Source organism: Strongylocentrotus purpuratus, unplaced genomic scaffold (genome assembly GCF_000002235.5).
Source record: "Strongylocentrotus purpuratus isolate Spur 01 unplaced genomic scaffold, Spur_5.0 spur5_scaffold_6, whole genome shotgun sequence".
Lineage (NCBI taxonomy): Eukaryota > Metazoa > Echinodermata > Echinoidea > Camarodonta > Strongylocentrotidae > Strongylocentrotus > Strongylocentrotus purpuratus.
The window spans coordinates 53,176,370-53,198,229 of NW_022145612.1; the positions used below are offsets into that span (position 1 = coordinate 53,176,370).

Consider the following 21,860-nt stretch of genomic DNA (forward strand, 5'->3'; position numbering starts at 1 on the left):
TTCAAATTTTACAATTCCTTCTTTGTCAAGATAAATCATGAAAAGAGAAATAGAAACCGTGTGAAAGTAAACAAATAACTTCATGAATAAGAAAAGAAGAAGAAATGGCATGAAAAATAGAAATATTGAATGAAATTCAAGTGAGATGTATCAATTTACAGGTACATATAGGGCCTACTTTGGCACGTGAATCCTTCATTCACCCAGGCTAACCTAACGCTCGATTTTGAATCCATATTCAGCACTCTTGGGTCCGATGGGCTGGCGGAGGACAATCAGACGAAGACCTTTCTCATCGTTGGGTAGACTCTGCAGGCGGCGCAGACGCTCAGGGCGTGGCGTGCTTCTGTGCATGTACAAGAGGAGGAGTCAAGGAAAGAAAGAAAGAGTCAGTGACTATTCCTACAGGATATTCTCATTGGATTAATATAATATCCCCTTGCACAAAGAGAAACACAGGTATGATTGAAATATATATCATTGATTTATATTTCTATATATGCTTTAGATCAAGAGCTAAAACATGTGTAAGAATACTTACCATTTTCTATACAACTTTGTGCTTTGATTTCAATTAATTGTAGAAATGCTTTATTGAATCATTCACATTGTCTTTAGAATTGAACATAGGACAAAACAGTTCTGGCCTTTCCCCCTTGTACATTTCATTCAAGGTGTCTTTAACCCAGCTAAGATCTTCCTATCGCACACACTAGAAACGGAGGAAAGGTCCAACTCACGTGACTTTGCGAACATTGACGGCACTCTGACGGCTGGTTCTCTGATTAGTGATCAGGACAAACTCTACATCATCTCCAGTGTGGACATCCCCGTTGATCACTTCACTCATGTGAAAGAACAGCTTCTTGCCATCACCAGTGTCGTAATCAAGGAAACCATACTGAAAGGGACAAAGGAAGAGAAAGAGATAGAATGAGTTCATGACCACCATTATGGCTACATTCCTCTTCTAAAATATATTCTAATTGAGTTCATGATATTCAACACAGAGATGAAGTGAGTTCCATACTTCCAGCTTGATATCTCTAAAGTTTGTATCTTACAGATCGATGAAACTTTAATACAAAGCTAGAAAACCTTAAATAAGCAATCATGTGACTCCTAAACATATGCAAATCTACATGTGTTCTGGGTTTAGTGCTGATTAAATCTTAAGTTGAAATGTTAAACAAGGGAAACGCTCTCGGCGGTCTCGCCTGCATAACGCAATTCAATATGATAAACCAGAACGTCAATGACATAGCGCTCATCCATATCTCGCAACAACAAATATCGTAAATTTTATGTGGTACACTTTTGAACTGGTCAAAAAATAAAAATTTGATGCCCTGGAAGGGACATAATTTCATTTCATTTGCATAAAGTACCATAAATAATCAATAGAGCAAAATCTCACAATTCTGTGTAGAAGTTCAGTGTTCCAAATTTAGCTCTACCAGATAAGGCAAACCAAATCCAAATTGGTCAAGAAATGAAGGAGAAGAAGCCTTTTTTGTGATTTCGAATAAATTTGCATAAATTAGCATAATTAATTAATGGAAAACAATTTCAAAATTCTGTGTAGAAGTTTAGTGTACCAAAGTTAGCTCTACGATATAAAGCAAACCAAATCAAAATCGGTCGAGAAATGAAGGAGAAGAAGCCTTTTTTATGATTTCGAATAAATTTGCATAAATTAGCATAGATAATGAATTTCACGATTCTGTGTAGAAATTTTAAATCCCCCTCCTAGCCCTATCATATGAAACAATCAGAATCAAAATCGGTTGAAAAATAACGAAAAAGAAGCATTTTGAAAATCTTTATGTGGTGCCACAACAAAGTCTAAGTTTGTTGACCTTAAATGACCTTTGACCTTAACGTAGTGACCTGAAATTCTACTCACATGATTCGGGAGACTTGATAACCCTATAGTCTAATTTTCATTGACTAAGAACTTATACTTTCAAAATTATATCAAAAATTCAAAAACTTAACCTTAGGTTAAGTTTTCGATGATGATGCTACAACATAGTCTATGTCTGTTGACCTGAAATGACCTTTGACCTTGACTTTGTGATCTGAAATTCTACTCACATGATTGGGGGTACTTGATTACCCTATAGTCAAAGTTTCATTGACTAAGAACTTATACTTTATAAATTATATCAAAAATTCAAAAACTTAACCTTAGGTTAAGTTTTTGATGTTGACGCCGTCACCGTCACCGTCGCCGTCGCCGTCGCCGTCGCCGTCGCCGTCGCCGCCGCCGTCACCGGAAAAGCGGCGCCTATGTCTCGCTTTTTGCTACGCAGGCGAGACAAAAATTGTGGTGGGCATAATTGGAAGTTGTGGTATAATTACGGCCAGACTAAAATGTACCCCCCAAAAATGAAAAGTTGCTGATAACTAGCAACATGGATACAAACACATAAGATAGGTGAAAATCTACTTGGCCTGGACATACTAGTATTCTTGACATTACAAAGTGACTTTCTCATTTTAGCTAAACGCTCAGCATTTACAAATTTTCTTCCAGAAACATTTGGCAAATGCAAATTATTCAGTTAACGATTGCATCAGATTCTGCTTGAATGTGTTTTTAATCATTACCAGAACTCAAGATCTTCCAATCCAACACATCAGGGTCATCAACATCTGCCCATGGGCCAGGATTATTATTTCCCATGCTAATAGGATGTACAAACAATCTCAAGAACCCAATACTACAGCATCTTCACATGACACAAAGACAAAGACCTACCTGTCCTTTGATAGAGTCCACCCTGGTCCTGAGCAGACTGCGTACTGCAGCCACGCTACAGGCCCAGAGCTGGTCAGAGTCAGGCCAGGTACAGAGTTGGAAGCACACGTTGTCAGCCTTCTGAAGGAACTCATGCTTGTTCAGCAGGCTGGTGATTGAGTAGGGGTAGGTGATACCGGTAGTTCCATCTATCAAGAACAAATCAACACCCATTTATTGGTATGAAGACTTGCCTTGGAGGTCATGTCATTTTTCATTGCACTCTAATCAAAAATATATTGAGGTTCTGGATCTGAAGTTATGACTCAAAAAGTTGTGGATTATCAAAGTATGAATAGAAGTGGAGATAGTGTAGGGGTAGATGGTGCCAGAACTTGCAGATTTCCAGGACAAATAAATATCTCTCATTCAATTTGGACACTGGAGGTACCATAATATTAGGAAAGTTTTTTAATTTTTTTTACCTTTGCCTTTTTCAATTGGTCAATATGTTTCATGAATCTGAACAAGAATCTGAAATCACAGCTTTCAAACATGCATGTAAACATATCACTTTGAATGAACCACATTTTTTTGCTTTAAAAAAATAAAATTAAAAAGGCCTTATGGACATCCAGTATTCGATCTTATTGCTTTTGCCTTGTAAATGAAAAAACTATTCAAATAAGATTCTGCTCCTACTTTGAAGACCTACCTTCATTGACTACGGCTACAAGTCCAGTGTATTCCTCTTGGTTAGGGTCTACGTTACGTAGTGGACGGATGACAGTTCCATTGTGTTGGCCTGGTTTAACATCCTAGTAATACGATCAATAACATCAAATATTAGAAATAATTTTTTCAGGGATGAACGTCTCATTATAACAAAGTCCCTAGGACCATGCAAACAATTCACTTTAAAACATGATTGTACAATAATAGCACACAACGATGAACATTTAAAGATAGAGAGCAAACAACCTTGTAATAACAAATATTCCAGGAGTAGGAGAGGAATTCATTCTGTCCCAAATATGTCTCTGCTTGGCATCATGATATATTTGAGCATTTACCTTTCTTTAGAAGCTGAGAAAATGATGAAAGATATTCAGAGTTTGGCCTACCTTTGGTGGGATGACTCCGGCTTGTACTTTCTTGACTTCTTCGGCACTTAGTTTTGGTCCTTTGCGCACCGCGATGTAAGAGACCTCATAACCTACATCTAGATCATTCAGGTCTCCGTGGAATTCACTTCATTGGAAATAATGTGAAAGGATGTCGATATGAACAATAAATAGGCAATGGTTTACTAAGAGATGTATTTGAGAAACTACAAATATTTCTGTAAGAATACGGTATAACTATGCAATGGGAAGAAAAGTACTGGTATGCTTTCAAAGACTATTACAGTAGTACAATGAACTATATGCATGTATAGGACATACAATATGTCTTATGTACCAACTAACTATGCTAAGTGTGTAGTATATAGGACAAAATATGTATAGGTTATGTATATAAACATCAAATAGAAGTCTAGCAGTAATGAAGCATGGTAATAAATTACATAAAATACATGAACACCAATTGAATGATTTTTTTACATCTTCCCACATATGTATAAGTGTAGGACAATTGTGTTAAATTTGTTTCCTCTTTTTCTGAAGTATACTTTCATGTAATCACAAGGTATGGATATCATTTACAGTGCCTAAGATAAACTTAATGATTAATGATTTCCCCTACATAAGATGGTTGAAGAATCAAAGATTATACCTAAAATGGAAGAAGATTTCTTTGTCTCGCTTGTCGCTCTCGATGAATCCAAAGTTCTCCTTCATGACCGAGATGACTCCTATCTTACGAGAGTCAGAGCTCCTGTTGAGGACATTGATATTGACTGCCATGCGGGAACCATCTTTCTTGATCTCAGCCACATTGAATTCAACCTGTTTAACAACAACAACAACAACAATAAATATAGTAGTCTTGAAAGCCTTGTTTATACCTCATACACAATACCGAGGCCAACACTAGACAGACAATAGACTGACAAATTAAAGTACTTGAAATGGCCAAGATTTTGTAGGTTATCAGTCAGTTTGGAATAGTGACTGAGGCAACTGACATGACATGAGAAAATGCCTAAAAAGAAACAGCCACAGCAAAATAAAGACCACTTAAAGTGTAAATACACTAGAAAAGGCAATGTTATGGGAGAGGGGATCGTTGTCTCTACAGGCCCAGTCCATACATCCTGGTCTGTGAGTTATGGGATATATAATTTGACATCTCATTATCTTTGGTCCAAGCCTTGAACTTATTTCAATTTGTTAAAGGATTATGATGCTTTTTATTTAAAACAAGTTTTACGGAACTGGGTAGTGGAAGTCAATATACTGACCAGGTCACCGATGGCAGGTGGTACTTTGACATCAGTGTCCTTGGCATGGAATGCAATGTTAACTCGACTTCCATTCTGACCGTAGGTGATGAAACCTATATCAAGTTCCTTGTCTCGGTTCTTACCGGGACTACGACCCCACTGAAACCATGGAAACATCATATAAACATTGTTAGAGGCTGAAAGGTAGGATTCCACATCACAAGCATTATCAGCATGGCATGAAAATCATATTTGGGATTGTTAGGAACAACTGAACACCTATTGGGCAATTTTTGAAATTATGGTTGACTTTTAATGCTAAAATAGACCTGAATTACATAATGTGCATATTCTGTATTTATACTAATGATAAAGTTAATCCATATATATTGCTTAGAACCACAAGGCTGTTAGCCCTGCGTTAAAGGATAGTCTGAACAAACAACCTTCTGGCTCTCAACAGACAATATAACTGATAAGGATTGCTTGTTATCCTTGATCACATTGTGTTGAATACAATTATAATTAATCTTATGTGCACGGTGCTAAAGGCAATAAGCCAACAGACTATTGCTGAATAGGATTGCTTGTAATCACATTGTTTTACATGAAATTATAATTAATCTTATGTGCACTGTGCTAGAGGAAATTAACCTTTTAAACAGCCAAATTCAGTTTATCAGTTTATACAGAGCACTATTCAGTTTGAGTGTCACGAAACAGGCATGTATAGACTCAAAGTCCCTTTATGTTGTCAAGTTCGCAAACGTCCAATTCCACTCACCAGGTTAGCAGGCACTTTGTCGACAAGACCCTGGACGCGATCAGGAAGAACAGTCTCAAAGGATACGCTACCCTTTGGTAGGCGTTTGATACGAATGGCTATCTGGCGTTGAGGTGAGGTTGGATCCTGTAGTGAGAGTCAAAGGCATCATATTACTCATGAGTCAGGTAGCCCTCAAAGAATACTTAGCCATTCATTTGCCAGAGAGGTTATTCTGAATGGCTAGCATTCATGAAAGCTTACTAACTTTAGTAGAGTATACTTGGGTACATTTCCTCAACTGATTTATGAAAAAGCCAAGTGTCAATATCTTCATTCCATAGAAAAATTATCACAATTTTTTAACTAAATGAACAAAAAAATAATCATGTCCACATGAATCAATCTCTCATTTTCATTCTCTGAAAGGCTCCATTTCTTTTATTCATTTTCCTACAGAATCACAAAAATTTATACAGAAGACAGACCCTTAAACGATCCCTAAATGGTTGGACCAATATCTTTCATCTTTCTTAGCATCAGCCTTTCTATGAATAAAACCAAATTATGCACTTGAGGAAATCATGGTGTGAAACAGTGGAACTCAATGAAGCCCTTTCATTACCCAGAGAACACTTGATTCAGAGTAATTTCTGCCTGAAATAAAAAGTCAGAACAACATTTCGATTTTAAAATGGTAATTTTTTTCATATTTTGCATGATAGTCTTTGTGTTTACTGCTCCTTAATATATTTACCCATAATTAGTATTGGATGGTTCCTGTACTAAACCTATGGAAGTGACAATATCAGTATTCAGTGGATTAAACTATGTTGTATACTCACAGGTATCACTGAGAATTCTGTTTCATCAGACACACATATATCACCCTGTAGAAGATAAAAGGAAAAAATAAAATAGCATGAAAATGAAGCATGAAGAGAAGTATCATGCAGAATACTGGTATAGAAAGACATAAATGACAGCAAACTTGCAACATATCTATCGGTTTTCAACAAATATTACTATAGGAGAATGTTGCTTTAAATTTATGATAAAGGATGTCACTGAAGGATTTCCACTTGCAATTTTCTGAACAACCCCCATCATTTCTATAGAATATTTGGAGGCTCTATGGCAAACACATCATCACAGTGCAGTTAACTCATTCCCAAACATGATAGTGATATTCCACTGTCTCTCCATTCTGTCTAAAATGTAATCATATATTTCTCCTCCTTTATAAAGTCTCCTCACACACAAAGCATAAAGTTAAGAAAACAAATTAAATTCATACACAAATCTTTATTTTAATGTCTTAAAGCCCAACTGCACTACTTATAGCTACTTGCGCCCTCTATATAGCAAACAATGCCTAATCGGTGCCTGTTGATCCCCATGAGCCCCTTTTGCTTACGTTAATTGAGAGCCGATTTGATGAGATGACCATCTTTCAGTGACCTTGCAGGTTGGTCTAATCCCCCTGGCCATACTAGTACACACAGGCTTTAAGATAATCAATGAGGTACAGAAGCCATCTCTATGTAATCACATTTATATCCGCTGGAAAAGTCTAATTCGTGGATATATAAATGAATGGGGAAAAATGATACAACTTACAGCTTGGAGCATCTCACTGAAGTGAAAGAACATCCTAGCTTCCCTGCAAGCACACTTGATGAATCCAAACCCATCCTTGACGGCAGCTACAGTACCCTGTCAAGGAAGAGAAATATCAGGCATGATGAAGATTCATCTCAGACTCAACAATTTATCCATTGTCCATCTAGACATGACATACTGCTAAAATATTTCCTCTTTATCTACGACAAATGAACTACAAGGTTTACAGGGCCCTGTTTCATAAGCTACTGATATCGTTGCACTTGATTGGCCGAGAGCAAATTTGTCATAGAATTTTAACATTTGTTATTGATCAGCAGTTTCATAAACAGGGCCCAGAATTTCATGGATTTGTCAGTGATTAAAGGAGGTATTTTACACATTAAACAGCCATCACATCCAAACATTCAGCGTTACCCTATTTAAACACAAGGCAACATAAAGAGACAGACTAATTTCTTTGAGGGTCAATGAAATTGCCTCAATTTTCCCTAATTTTGAGTGATTTTGCTCAAACGTCCTCACCTTCCCCTGACAGAAGAGAAATAATTTTCTAGGTTTCCCCGATTTCCAGGATCGCGCGGAACCCTGACGTAAGAGCAGCATTATGCTTTTGTTTCTGTCTTACTTTGCTTTGCTGACAGCCACAAATGGGTTCTTGCATACTATACAAGGATTGAATTGTCTAATAAATTCTTCTTCTCGCTTCACTCACTGTTTCTCGTTTCTCTGTGCCACAGGTGAAGGTCTCTGCCGCAGCCAGACTGATGTTAGTGGCCCTCTGTAGGTGGTCTCTCCTGTCCGTTGCAACGTAGAAATGCACGATGTCAGCTACCAGGAATGTGTATGAACGCAGTGTGTCCTTGTCTCCAAAGGAGAGCTCACGTTTCCTACAGGTATGACATATCAGAAGCAAATTACAAATTTATTAATGGAATGAAAAATTGTGGTCTGTGCCGTATGTCCATGTAGGATATCTTGTTATCTTTCATAGATCATGTTGGTTCATTAGCCTGATCTTCTACTTTTACAGAAAAGTTGCTTATTTAGTAAATACCAGCATTTCTGGAGGAACGAATGCTGATAGTTTCCTCTTCTTCCCCCCCCCCCCCCCCCCCCTCAGCATGAAAAATGTACTTTGATCTGATAGGTAATGCATATTACCATTATCACAAACAAGGTTAGGAGTGCCAATATCTGTAGTGTCAAAAGCTAACCCAATTTAATTTATTTGCAGCATTCATCAGAAAGAAACCCAAGAATGAATAACCTTGTGCAGTTGGGTATACTAAAACATTTATACTCTCTGCTTTGAAATGGTAAATGCTGTCCAAGTCCAAACTGCAACAAGGTTTTGGTGTACATTATCCAAAATATTCGAAAAAACCTGACATAAAAAAACATTCATTGACGAAAACAATAAAGGGTTTTCCTTTGAATGTATCTTTTGTTCTAAACGATGCTCACCCTCCATCCTTTGTGTTGTAGATCAGTCTGCCTGGGAAAGGCTCAGCAGTCTTCTTGTTGGTGAAGCGGGGAATGACTTTGTTGATCACTCCTTGGTAGACCTCCTGGCTGATATCTTCAAAGACTACAGTCCCAGATAGCAGTTTCTTGATCTGGGTGGCAACCTCTTTCTCCTGGTAAAAAAAAAAGATTGTTCGATTTGTTTATTCTACTTTATCAAAGTTGTTATATTCATAATGGATTCAAGCTCCTGTATTTTCTCCTACAATGAATACTTAAGGTAAGATTATAATTTAATGTCTAAGGATTTGCAGATTAATGCACAATTATGTGCAGGATATTTGACTTATCCTCCAGTGACAAAAAAATGGTTAGAGTTAGGATTTTAGTTGGGTATAGATTTGGAGTTAGGTTTATGCACAGTGTTGCATCTGTGGAATAATTTAGGGATCCAACAAGCACAGTGCATGCATATATGCATTATCTGCAAGAGGGTCATTGAAATGTGGTTACTTGAATAGAACTATGCAAAATTCTGTACTAGAAAGCTGTTCTGAGAAAAATGAGCTCTGGTTATCCAAAACGTTGACTTACATTGCGATTTCCAATTTCAAACTCGACATCATCACCAAGAATAAGATCACTGACGTCACCAGTAAACTCACTGTAGTGGAAGAAGATCTAAAAGGTAGATATAAAAAGTAATTGATATTCAAGCACATAGTAATATGGATGAAACTAGAATACACTACTCATGACTCCTGTAGCTTAGTGCCCAGGCTAAGAATGAAAGCAAAGTTTTGCTGTATTAGCACACAAGATATAAAAATGAACTATGTTTTTCTAATCTTATTGTCAGAACTCATACGCATGCATCATCAATTAGATATTGAGCTCCTTTCACATACTTGAAGCCACTGTAAATCACCCATGTGACAATATCTTTCACAGATGTTACATGTTTCAATCACATTCTTCTTAACATTCAAGATCCAGAGGTATTCCAGGCTCATATGCAATAGCATTTGCAATAGCATTATTTCATGCGCACACCCAGTCCAACTTGTTTTATTCCATCAGAAATGTTGAGCTATAGCTCATCAGATTGAGATTCTGTTCGCTTGGGTGATGGTATTTACATAATCTGACTTAACACGAACCATTGTTATAAAGGATGTCATCAAAGTGATATTTGTCGGATAAAAGAGCTTGGGTGTACATGTAGCCTACCTCTTTGACTGCATCAGCCCGCTCAATGAAGCCGAAAGATTCCTTCATGGAGCAGACGACGCCTTGGTAGCGGGGCACTTGAGCAGACTCCAGGAGCCTTAGATTCCTGGCTTGCATGTTACCATTCCTAAACAGGGACAACAAAGATTATCCCAGCAAGTGAGTTTTTATCAATGATCATGAAAGCACTTGCAAAACATATAAGTTATTAAATAAGTTAAGTAGGTCACTGATTTAAGATTTTTTTTTTTAAGGTTTACCTGGTAACACCGTTTCTCCTATTTATATTATTTTATTTTGTTTTTGTTCTATGTTTTAATTTTAATTTTTTAATTTTCTTTTTTATTTGTTTTTGTTTTTGTCACTAATATTGAAAGGGTTATCTTAATTCAGATATGAATACAAGTTGTAATAGAAATTCACTTGAATCTAGTTTTGTTTAAATAAAAGGTATTTGTGCAAAAAGTATATCACAGCCCTTCTTAACTACCCTTGAACAATGTCCTTTCGAAAAAGGTGCATCCCCAAAGTCAGGAAATGAAGTAAACATACCCTACTTCCTTCATGACCTTCATGGTTTACCCTAAATCTATTTCACATAGTGTTACTTGAGAATGCCTTCTGGACTAAAACACAAGAGTAGATTTTACTCACATAAAAGGGAGGGGGGATGTAAAAACTTTAAACAATTAAGAGAGATAAATTGTTGCCGTGTACTTCAGATGTCAATTAGGCTTCATAAGGAGGAGGGGAGCATGGGCCATGAGTTAGGAGATACCCAACAAAGATATTCTTGTATAAGATTTAGATATGGGCCCTGTCTTACAAAACACAGAGTTGCAAATGATCTGAATCAAGCACAACTCAACTTGACTTTCATATCGATCCCAACTCTATACAAGGCAATTGTAGCACAGATTCATTACATAAGTCACAATCGATTCAGATCATGCTGCAACTTCTTGTAAGATGGAGCAAAGGACTAGGGACTCACTCACCTCTTGTCCGTTGCAACTTGGAAGGCAACCTTGTCACCCTTCTTGATAGCAGGTACCTCAGGTGCATCCTCATAGCTGTACATCAAGAAGAAACTCTCCTTTGGACAAAGATAGAAATGATATTACATCACGGCACTTCACATTGTATATGCAAACTACTCAATATAAACTCTGCATAAGTCAAATATGTTGGGACTGTAAAAAACTACTTCAACTAATGCAAAATTTGACAACATGTTTCAATAGTTTGGTGTTTTTGTTTTATTTAAATGATATAACTTAGGTAAAATTATCTGTATATCTAGAACGGCATACGTTATTCGACATTTTTAGAATGCTCTAGAGACTGTTGACTTTACAGGTGATGCTGAAGGTTATGGGGTAAGACGAGACATCGACTGGCTGACTGAGCTTGGCTCAGTGATGTTAGTGTCAATAATCAAAAGTCAAATGTAATGATCGAGAAATACAAACCTTGGGTACAAACCTTGGGTACAATCCAATTTTTTTTCTCATTCCAACTATCCTGTTTATGATCTGCAAACCAATTTAACCAACTACATTCTGACATACATTCTGACCAATGGGTAAATTCAAACATACAAAAAATGTAAGGAGGTTGGGAAAACAACTTACCCCACTGATCTCATATGCCACTTGTCCAAATTCAGCTGGTCCGGCATGCTATAAAGAAATGAAAAAGAACAAGATATCAATAGACAAACCTTTTACCTACTCGAGAGATGAGCCTGAATTGTTAAGAGTTAAAATACTGTCTATGACACTGAATATTTTATGGATTCTAATTTCAGCGATAGTTTTATTTTCTAGTCTCCACAATGACACGCCAGATACTACATCGAGGATAAAGCATCACGTGACATCAAATCTAAGAAACGCACAAGGATATATTGTTTATCACGTATTTTTAATGGCATCCAATAAAAATAGAATAGAAAACCATGTCATAAGGACTTGCGAAAAATTTATCAATAACAAATGTCCATGGAAATTCATCTTGACAGAAAAACCACTGAAGGTCGCCACTGTGCGGCACCCAAGAGAAAGAAAGAAAACAACTTTATGTTTACTCACTCCTTTGGTACTAGGTGGTTTAGCCTCGGTGACGATGATCCCCTGCAGCTGTTCAGGGGCTAGGATCTCTGTACTGACCAAACCCGGTGGTAACCTCATGATCCTGCTGGCGATGGGTTTGCCTGTACGACGGTCACTGATCATTTCAAACTCTACAGGGTCTACAAGCAAAAGAGGAATTCTTATTAGAAGGTGGCAGGAGAAATGAACATGGTCATTGATCATCTCAAACTCTACAGGGTCTACAAACAAAAAAGAGGAATTTTTAGTAGAAGGTGGCAGGAGAAATTGACATGGTAATGAATCATCTCAAACTCTACAGGGTATACAAGACATAAAGAGGAATTCTTAACAAATAAACTGACACATCCTGACAAGAACATAAATTTCTGATTGTAATTTTACCCAAAATAAATTAAAACAGTAAAGGATTCTACTTGCACAATGTTAATTGATATAAAAAAAATGAATAGTGAAAAAGATAATGAATTACACATCTCTATTTTTGACCTACTTTTTGTTGCATTTGAAATTACATGGCATGGAGTAAGCTTCAATTTATTACATTTTTTTCTTCTTCAAAATATTCTTTTTACTGTTTTTTGTCTTCTACTATGCTATTATCAAAGCAGTCTTTCATTGCTCCTAGTAATATTACTGAGAATATTGTTGATACTACTGCTATTAAATCACAGTACTGGTTCTAATATTGAAATTTGTTTTTACTCATTAAATACATTAGAAGAGTGTTTTTAGGATGAATTTTCTCCAAAATATTTTCTTGATTCCGATAAAATAATAAAGAATAGTTTTTATACTACTGCTAATACTTCTCGTTATCATTTCTTAAGCTACTGCTTCTACTATAGTTATTTGCTATTCTCACTAACAAACAGCAGTAGGCTGTTTACAGGATGACCGTCAACTTACCTCCAATGTGTAGGGTATCAATGGGCCCTTCAAAGTGGCTGTAATGAAAGAATAGTCTTCCATCTCGGTCACAACACTGAAGAAAGCCATAAGAAGACTGGAATAAAACAACGAGGAAAAGACAAGTTACCGTATGAATGTAGTAGTTACAGTTGTGTACTTTTCGAGTTTATTGCAATTTAGGGCTATTCTGAAAATACAAAACAATATGATATGTGAGGTATCTTAGCTAATACTGATGTACCATGAAACAACTTCAATGCAGAAATTACCTAAAAAATTAACCTTAAAAAAAAATGGAGTTCCATGTTCTTTCTTTTTAGATAGTTTGATTAGATGTTTTTTTATTTTAAAGAAATAAATATCAAGCAGATGCAAGCTTATATTCAACTACTGTACGTCGGGTAGGCAAGAAAGGGAACTGACAGCAGAGATTATCAGAATAAAGCTACTGACATTCTTGATACTTACAAGCATTTTTTCAATGATTCCAGTTTCTCTGACAGCCACAGGTGCAATGCTGCAATCAAGTAACAAGAAGAACAATTACCCTGAGGTTTGGCTAGATATTCATAGTCATTACATCAACTGCATGGACAGTGTTTCAGCGGACACAACAATCTTTTCCAATAATAATTGAACGATCAATTTATTTCAAACACAGCGTTACTTCTGATCATTGCCAAAATAACAAGAGGAACATGTTGAAAAAAAAGCTCTATTTAGATCTACCAGTGTTTACATTCCACAATCCACACAATATTTTACATGGAGTCAACTATAAAAAAATTGATGGTAACCATGGTGCTCTGATCATTGGAAAAAAAGAATACATCATCATATTGCTTGTGAGCTATTGTAAATTTGAATTAACAAAATGAACATGCACATTCACAGGAGCCTTTTCACATTCAACAGGGGGACAAAATCTTCTCAGGAAGGCTATTTTTATATATTTTCAAGGCAGCTTTCAGAGCTTCTCTAAGCCTCTCTTAGCTACTTTAAATCTAAAACTATAAAAAATAAATGAAAAACTAATTACCAGTAGATACAAAAACTACCAAACATGACCAAAAAAATCTTTGGCTGAAAATAAAGAAGCAAACTCTAGAACTTACCCATTGTTGATTTGTGGGCCTGGTCCTGGGTAACTTGTGGATCGGTGAAAAGTTAGGCTGCCACCATTAGGGGAGAAGCTCTGCTTGTTGTAGTTGGAATTGTTTGATTGGTCTTGGGAGTTACAGCGCTGAAAAGGACAAAAATCAATATACATCATATCATAAGGAGGGCAGAAGCAACATGTCATAAAGAGGATAGAAATCAATATACAACATACAGTGTACATGCATTAAATAGCAGGGCATTCTTCACTGTTTTTATACAAGTGGGAGTAATGCCGGAAAAGGCACAGTGATTGATCCAGATATCTGAGTACTGCTCATCCAACCCCTGGAGTCTGATCAGAGATTACCAGTAATCTTGTCATGTTTACATTAAAACCCATAGAATTATCCAATAAAAATACATCATTATCATGTCATTTAACTTAATACAATAAATTTAAAAAAGAAGTCATTGGGTTACATTAAAACTAGATGGAATTTTGACTGCGCGCAGTCGAAAATGATGCCTCCGCCATAGAGCAATTTAAACAAGTTTGGAGTTTAAACCTCCAGTGGTTCTTGAGATATCATGATAACAATCTCAATGTATGGAATTTCATAAGTTGACCTCTGTGACCCTTGACCTTTGACCTACGTGCTCCAAAATCTAATCAGATTGTCTTCCTATGGTGATACACACTATCATTAAGTTTGAAGTTTAAATCTCCAGTGGTTCTTGAGATATTATGATAACAATCTCAATGTATGGAATTTCATAAGTTGACCTCTGTGACCCTTGACCTTTGACCTACGTGCTCCAAAATCTAATCAGATCGTCTTCCTATGGTGATACATACTATCCTTAAGTTTGAAGTTTTTACATCTCCAGTGGTTCTTGAGATATCATGATAACAATCTCAATGTATGGAATTTCATAAGTTGACCTCTATGACCCTTGACCTTTGACCTACGTGCTCCAAAATGTAATCAGATTGTTTTCCTATAGTGATACACACTATCACTAAGTTTGAAGTTTGAATCTCCAGTGGTTCTTGAGATATCATGATAACAATCTCAATGTATGGAATTTCATAAGTTGACCTCTGTGACCCTTGACCTTTGACATACGTGCTCCAAAATCTAATCAGATCGTCTTCCTATGGTGATACATACTATCCTTAAGTTTGAAGTTTAAATCTCAAATGGTTCTTGAGATATCGCGCTAACAAACTCAATACAAGGAATTTCATAAGTTGACCTCTGTGACCTGTGACCTTTGACCTATGTACTCCAAAATCTAATCAGATCGTCTTCCTATGGTGATAAATACTATTCCCGAGTCTTAAGTTTAAATCTTAAATGGTTCTTGAGATATTGTGATAACGGTCAAACGGGACGGACGGACGGACGTACGGACGGACGGACGTACGGACGGACGTACGGACGGACGTACGGACGGACAACCCGAAAACATGATGCCTCCGGCACCACCTTCGGTGGCGGAGGCATAAAAACTAATTATAGATCGCCTCATTCACCTGTATCATATTGAAACCGAAAGAACTCCCCTGAAGCAAATGATTTCATTACAAAAGGGCCGGGAATCAATCAAGTCTCTCATCAAGCATAAAAGCATTTTCTTTCATAACTCAAGACACACAAACTACAATTTACCATTACACATTTTAAAGAAAACTACTGTATATTTTACACATTTAAAAGGGGAAAAAAGCATTAACTTCATAAAGCAGCATATTAAGAGACTACACAAAGGACTGTCTAAAATGTCATGTTAAGAACCTGATACATGTACACAACCTGGCTTGCATTACATCATCACAATTGTGTCCATGCCAAGACCATTGCCAAGTATGGCCTCAGACTTAATTATGGCTTGAGCGGTTCGAGACGAAGATGCACATTGAAGAATGTAAGATGGCATCCAAATGCTTAACTATATGCATGCACATTGTCTACGTTGTTGTTACATGCAGTACATGTATGAACTCCATGCACTACATCACAATTTGACTCTAATGTACATGTAGCATTAAAAATAATGTGGATTTTTGTTTTCATAAAAGATGACAAAAAGATGAATCATGCTTACTATACAGGCTAAGGGTACATTCCTAGAATTAATTCTTCAGAAAAGACTGGTTTCTCTCTGTTTCCTAAATCTGTCTGCTTGGAAAATGCACAACATCAATTAAGATAATCCTCAAAACATTCACTAATATATTTCCTCATTTCTTTTATTAAACTCTGTACTGGTTCTTGCAATTAGATTGGATCCGTGTGACACATCTTCAAAATGTGAGTATGTGATGATATGATAAGCTATGGTGTAGATCTACATCTGTTTGTTTCTCATTACTTGAGAAGCCTTTTGCCACTCAAATACGAAACATGCACAACATCATTGGTTGGCTCCGACAGATGTACGTGCCATGCAAACAGCAGACGGGAAATCATGCAAACAGACATTTAGACTACCACAGTTGATCATGCTCTACAAAGATAATGTCATCACATATTCACACACAGACGTGACAAGCATGAAGGAATGCGGTAATAAGAAACCTACATCACAAGCACGTGATCTGGGTTAACTCGCATGCTGCTGTGTCTTACAAACTACCCCAGGTAGAGCCTCATAACAATAAATACAGGATTGATACAAGCATGTGAAGTGATTGTGTACATCTGTATGTGTAGTTTGTGTACATGTACATGTCATGCATGTCACAAAATAGTGATATTATGTTGCGGTTGTTGTATCTTTATCCATTAATATAAATTTTGAAAGTACAAAAAACGTTGCAGCATTAAAGGCAAATTAAGGATTGATCACAATGTTTGTTTGTTTGTCAATTTCATTTTGCTTTGTTTTGTGTTGATAATAGATTTCTAGCCGGTTGGTATTCCATGGGATGATAAGTGTTCAGGTACCGTGTAACTTCATTGTTGAAAAATCAGACTAAAATAGGGGAAGCAAGATTATATGGGTGGTGAAAGTACTCCTGCAATTACATGTATAACTATGATTTCAGAGTTATGGAATTGTTAATGTTCTAATTGAAAATCTAAAACTAACTTTCACTTTCTTAGCATACAGGTAAAGTACATGTAGGCCATTTTTCTTTAAACTTCAGGGATGTTATCAATCACATTGTCAGACAACTAGATACAATATATATATTTATTATCTATAAAAGGCTTCCAAGTGGTACAATAAATCAGTGTATTCAATATCTTTAGCGCAGTACCCTGAGGACTGACCAATATTGTTTTCATATTGCTCAGTCATCCAGGAACTTCAACTATCGATATCGATATCATGATGATTGATATCACACAAAAATAAAGCAATATTTACTGAGGTAAGTCAAATTTTGTTATTTCACTAGTCAGACTAATATAGATAATATTAAGAATATTGTATGGCTTTGTTTTTGTGTGATACAAAAATAGATATTGCTCTCTAAGACAATATTAGACTTACACGCAGCATCTAATATTAGACTTGTCTTTGACTCGTCCAATACTGTCGTAGCTCAAGCAATATATTCTTGTATCACACTCAAAGCCATCCAATATTATATAAATATTCAATTCATGTTTTTGATTGCCGTGTTATAATGTTACATAATACATAGTGCCTTTTAAAATGCTAATTCAATCCCCAATATCAATGATTACTGACACAAACTCTTCATAATATGTTGCCACCTAAAATGACTGTAATGGAGAACAAAAATCAAACTTACCTGGATCTTCCACTGCTGAGGACTCGCCATTTTGTAAAATCCTTGTTTCTGACAAATTCTATCTGAGATTGATACAACTTTTAAAATTGAACAGTGGAGTTGAAAGGTCTCTTTAACAGGAAAGCGGAAAGTCAAGTTGGTATTTCAATAAGTCTTCAGTTGGCAAAGTGCTGTTTTTCTAAAGTTCAAGTGTAACGTTAGTTGACTCGACTTGCAGATCTTAGTATTCAAGGTGCTGTGTTGAGCTGGGTTGAGGTGACGGATAGAAAGACTTTTCAGCAAGTATTGCATCTCATGGGGTAGCTTGAATGAAGATAGGGAACTGTCAAAAGAAAAAAAAAGAGAAGAGCCTCATCATCATGAGTTCGTGGAAAATCCTGAACAAAATGAATAATTATGACCGGGTGTGATTATGACAGCACTATTTTCAAATTTAACAAGTAATCAAATATTACATTCCAACAAACTCTAACCTCTTTCGATAGTTTGCCATGTTAGTTCTGCCTGAAATGCAAATACACACGGTGTACGCCCAAAAAAATGTGATCCCATTGCCAATTTGTTACTTACTTTATGATAATAGTAAGGCTGCGACGAGAAGTCGAATACTCGAGTATTCGCACTGTTGACAACTACTCAAGTACAATTTTCTCCTACTGGAATAGTCAGCCGCCATTTTTTCTTCTTTTTTTTGCCCGCGCCTGGCACTGTCCAGGCCGACACTTACCCATGCCAGGGAGAGCGCCCGCCGCCGGCATGGTACCATGGGTTAAAAAATGTTTCCCAGCTCAATCACTGTCAACTCACAACTCAGAAACTGGGACCAAATGTCCTTATATTTGTTTGGACTCGGAAGAAAATGAATTATCTGTCATCTTTCGTTTTAAAAACTGCATAGTTTACTACATGTGTCATTATTATTATTAAATCGGCGCCTTCAATTGCAACTCAGATTAAATTCGTGTGAGTTTTTAGAGATGGACCTGGGATACTTCACCCGTAGCATGGTGGTGGCAACAACAACAAAACAACAAAAACAAATTAATTAAAAGAATTATAAGAAAAAACATAGCGTCCGAGTATTCAAGTATTGGCCTGTAAGCCTGGGAGTGTACTCGAGTACCTCATTATAAGGTTATGCACAGCCTTAGATAATAGTGGTTAGTTTAGTAGAATAAGGCACACAAATGAAGTTTACAAAGTTCACTGCACTCATGACTTTTTACACAAATCGCTATTATCGTAATGCAAGTATCAAATTGGCAACGCAAAACATCTAGGACAACTACCCCCTCTGACAACTACCCCCCGAACAACTACCCCTCAGACAACAATCCCTGGGATAGTTGTCCGGGGATAGTCGTTCTAGAGGATGGTTGTAATAGGGGGTAGTTGTCTGAGGGGTATTTGTACGGGGGTAGTTGTCCTGTGGGGTAGTTGTCTGGGGGGTGTTTGTCCCGGGGGTAGTGGTCCTGGGGGTAGTTGTCCTAGGGGGTAGTTGACTGGGGGTGGTAATCCGGGGGGTGGATGTCCAGGGGGGTAGGTGTCCGGATACGTTAAATCGCATATTAGGTCGTTAGCTCACTATCATAAGGAACATGTAGAAGGTAAGCAAATCATTATTACTACTGTTTCAAATTTTCCAATTTTTGGTTGAATTCTTGACTGATTTGAAAGTGCTTTTTATAAGAAGAAAGAAGAGTCTATATACTCAGTCGAACTCTGAAGCCAGTGTGCACGGTTTGTCAGGTACGGGAAGATTTGATTACTAACATATATATATATTTGGTTTTATTTACAGTACTCTTCACGCAGGGGTACAGGTGCCAATTAAGGATACATGAAGGTGATATCAATATAATATTATTATGATCACCCATGACGGAAGGTTTTGCTCTCATAGCAAACTTTTTCAAGAAAACGGGCAGATTAGCTGAAAATAAGTCGCTTTATTTTGATGTTTTACAATGGTTTTGGATGGTATTTTGATGGTGTATGAATATTAGATCAATTTTCTTTCGAATCATTTTTTTAATGACCAAAGTGTTAAAGATAATACAAAGTTTTGGGATGGGGTCATGAATTTGGTTCAAATGAACATATTAGAAGCATATGCGATGCTACAATATTCAGGGATCGTTGTTGCAGTTGAAATCGAGTCTAAAGTTATGAAATTGTAAATAATAAAATCTTTATATTATATAGCTCCCTCTCAAGGTCAAGGTATTAATTAAGCTATAAAACAATGTTTATTGACTAAAATCGTTTGGAAATTATATATCACAACTACATATTCTGAGATTTTCATGGTCGCAGCTACCATTGTACGGCCGTAGGCGCTAATTGAAATTTATCAAAATTTACCGGGAGCACCAGTAAATTTTTATATTCAATTTTTCTCGAAAGGATAAGTGTTTTAGGGGCTAATTTTTCTTGTGCTTATAAAACATCCACAGGGGCATCCAAATATATCAAAATTGTAAAAAATCACTTACCGCCCAATTTTCAATTTTCCCAAAACTTTGTATTACCTTTAAGTCTTGCTAAAGTAAAACAGGGAAGAGGTTTTCACCATATTTCGGCAAAAACTGATATCATTCTCCCCCTTAAAACCAAGGGTTCCGTCTGTATACAGTAGGGGCGCTGGTCCGAGAATAAAGATTGTCTGCATAAACGAGGATCCTCTTCGTAAACACGGACCGATGCGTCTTCAAAAATAAGGATAGTCCGTATTTTCGCAGACGTTTCATATTTTCGATCGGCGCCTCGGACAACCCATAAAAGTAGACGTTGAACTTATGCCGAATCCATTTTTTGCATCGCCAGTGGGCGATTTGGTAACCCGAAACCCGCAGAGCGCCGATGGTGGGTTGCGGGCAGGTGCGCGCCTGTGTGAAGTTATCTACCGTAATGAGGATCTGAGACATTACGGTAGATAACTTCACACAAGGGTATGCACTTGTATTGTGCAGCGGTTCGCTGTAAAACCTGTGAAAAAGTGTATACTATATCAACGATTATTCGAAAAATACTCTAAAAATAACAAGAAACTTGACACGAAACAGGTAATAAACATAACGACTTTTAACTCATGATCTTTAAGTTTATTTGGACATTTAATGAATATTTACTTCATTTTGGGTATGTTTTAATAGGGTATCGCCGGAGTTACGGGTCAAATTTTGGATAGGCTTCTGAACAAGCGCCCTTATTTTTGAGGACGCATTTTGTCCGCGTTTATGAGGATGATCCTCATTCTCATTCTCAGACCAGCGCCCCTATTGATATGGGGAAGGTTGATAAATGTAAGTTTTATAAAAGAATTCCCCATGCCAGACGGTTATTTCTGTCTACCCATGCCATGGCCAAGGCCAAGCAAACACAGTCACACTAATTACTCACAGGCAGTCATCATTACTGAGTCATTCTCACATGTAACATCCACAGTCCACATTGTGCTATGCAAGCTCTCATTCATTCATTCATTGACTGTAGGCAGAGCAAGTGCCGTCGGTCGACTCTTTGTTCGAGAGGTGAATAAAACATCATAAACTGACGAATGATTGATTACATGTGAGATATTTGAGATCATATCAATAGCTTCGATATAAAAATCACTCAAAATGCAATTCTTTATGTAAAAAAGACATTTAGCAAATAAAAAGAAGATATAGAAATTCTCACCTCAACACCGCACAACAGCACTTCTGCCCTCCGCCATAGTTTCACAAGCAACTTACTAAGTACGCGCG

The 21,860-nt window shown here is 36.8% G+C and overlaps 1 protein-coding gene across 2 annotated transcripts; it reads right to left on the reverse strand.

The window, feature by feature from the left end:
- Positions 1–104: 104 nt before the first annotated feature.
- Positions 105–21,859, reverse strand: LOC115918090 (cold shock domain-containing protein E1-like). 2 transcript variants are annotated; one of them, XM_031000349.1, is made up of 23 exons: positions 21,793–21,859; positions 18,109–18,430; positions 14,354–14,481; positions 13,707–13,755; positions 13,236–13,332; positions 12,614–12,630; positions 12,306–12,449; positions 11,847–11,894; positions 11,211–11,308; positions 10,213–10,339; positions 9,577–9,663; positions 8,983–9,155; positions 8,231–8,405; positions 7,513–7,608; positions 6,738–6,782; positions 5,914–6,039; positions 5,148–5,288; positions 4,520–4,692; positions 3,868–3,994; positions 3,459–3,561; positions 2,765–2,952; positions 741–901; positions 105–346 (listed from the first exon to the last, which is right to left on the reverse strand). In XM_031000349.1, the coding sequence occupies exons 2-23, from the start codon at positions 18,136–18,138 to the stop codon at positions 214–216; spliced, it is 2,466 nt and encodes an 821-aa protein (XP_030856209.1). In that variant the 5' UTR covers positions 18,139–18,430; positions 21,793–21,859; the 3' UTR covers positions 105–213. The 2 variants fall into 2 exon arrangements, with proteins under 2 accessions (XP_030856209.1, XP_030856208.1); XM_031000348.1 differs by lacking the exon at positions 12,614–12,630 and having other exon boundaries at positions 12,306–12,466.
- Position 21,860: the final 1 nt, after the last annotated feature.

Coding starts and splice junctions, on each gene's coding strand:
- LOC115918090 (XM_031000348.1), bottom strand. CDS start 18,138: ATGGCGAGTCCTCAGCAGTGGAAGATCCAG. Junction 6,783..7,512: donor TCAGTGAGATGCTCCAAGCT/GTAAGTTGTATC, acceptor TATCTTCTACAG/GGTGATATATGTGTGTCTGA. Junction 2,953..3,458: donor TGTAGCCGTAGTCAATGAAG/GTAGGTCTTCAA, acceptor TGTTCTTGATAG/ATGGAACTACCGGTATCACC.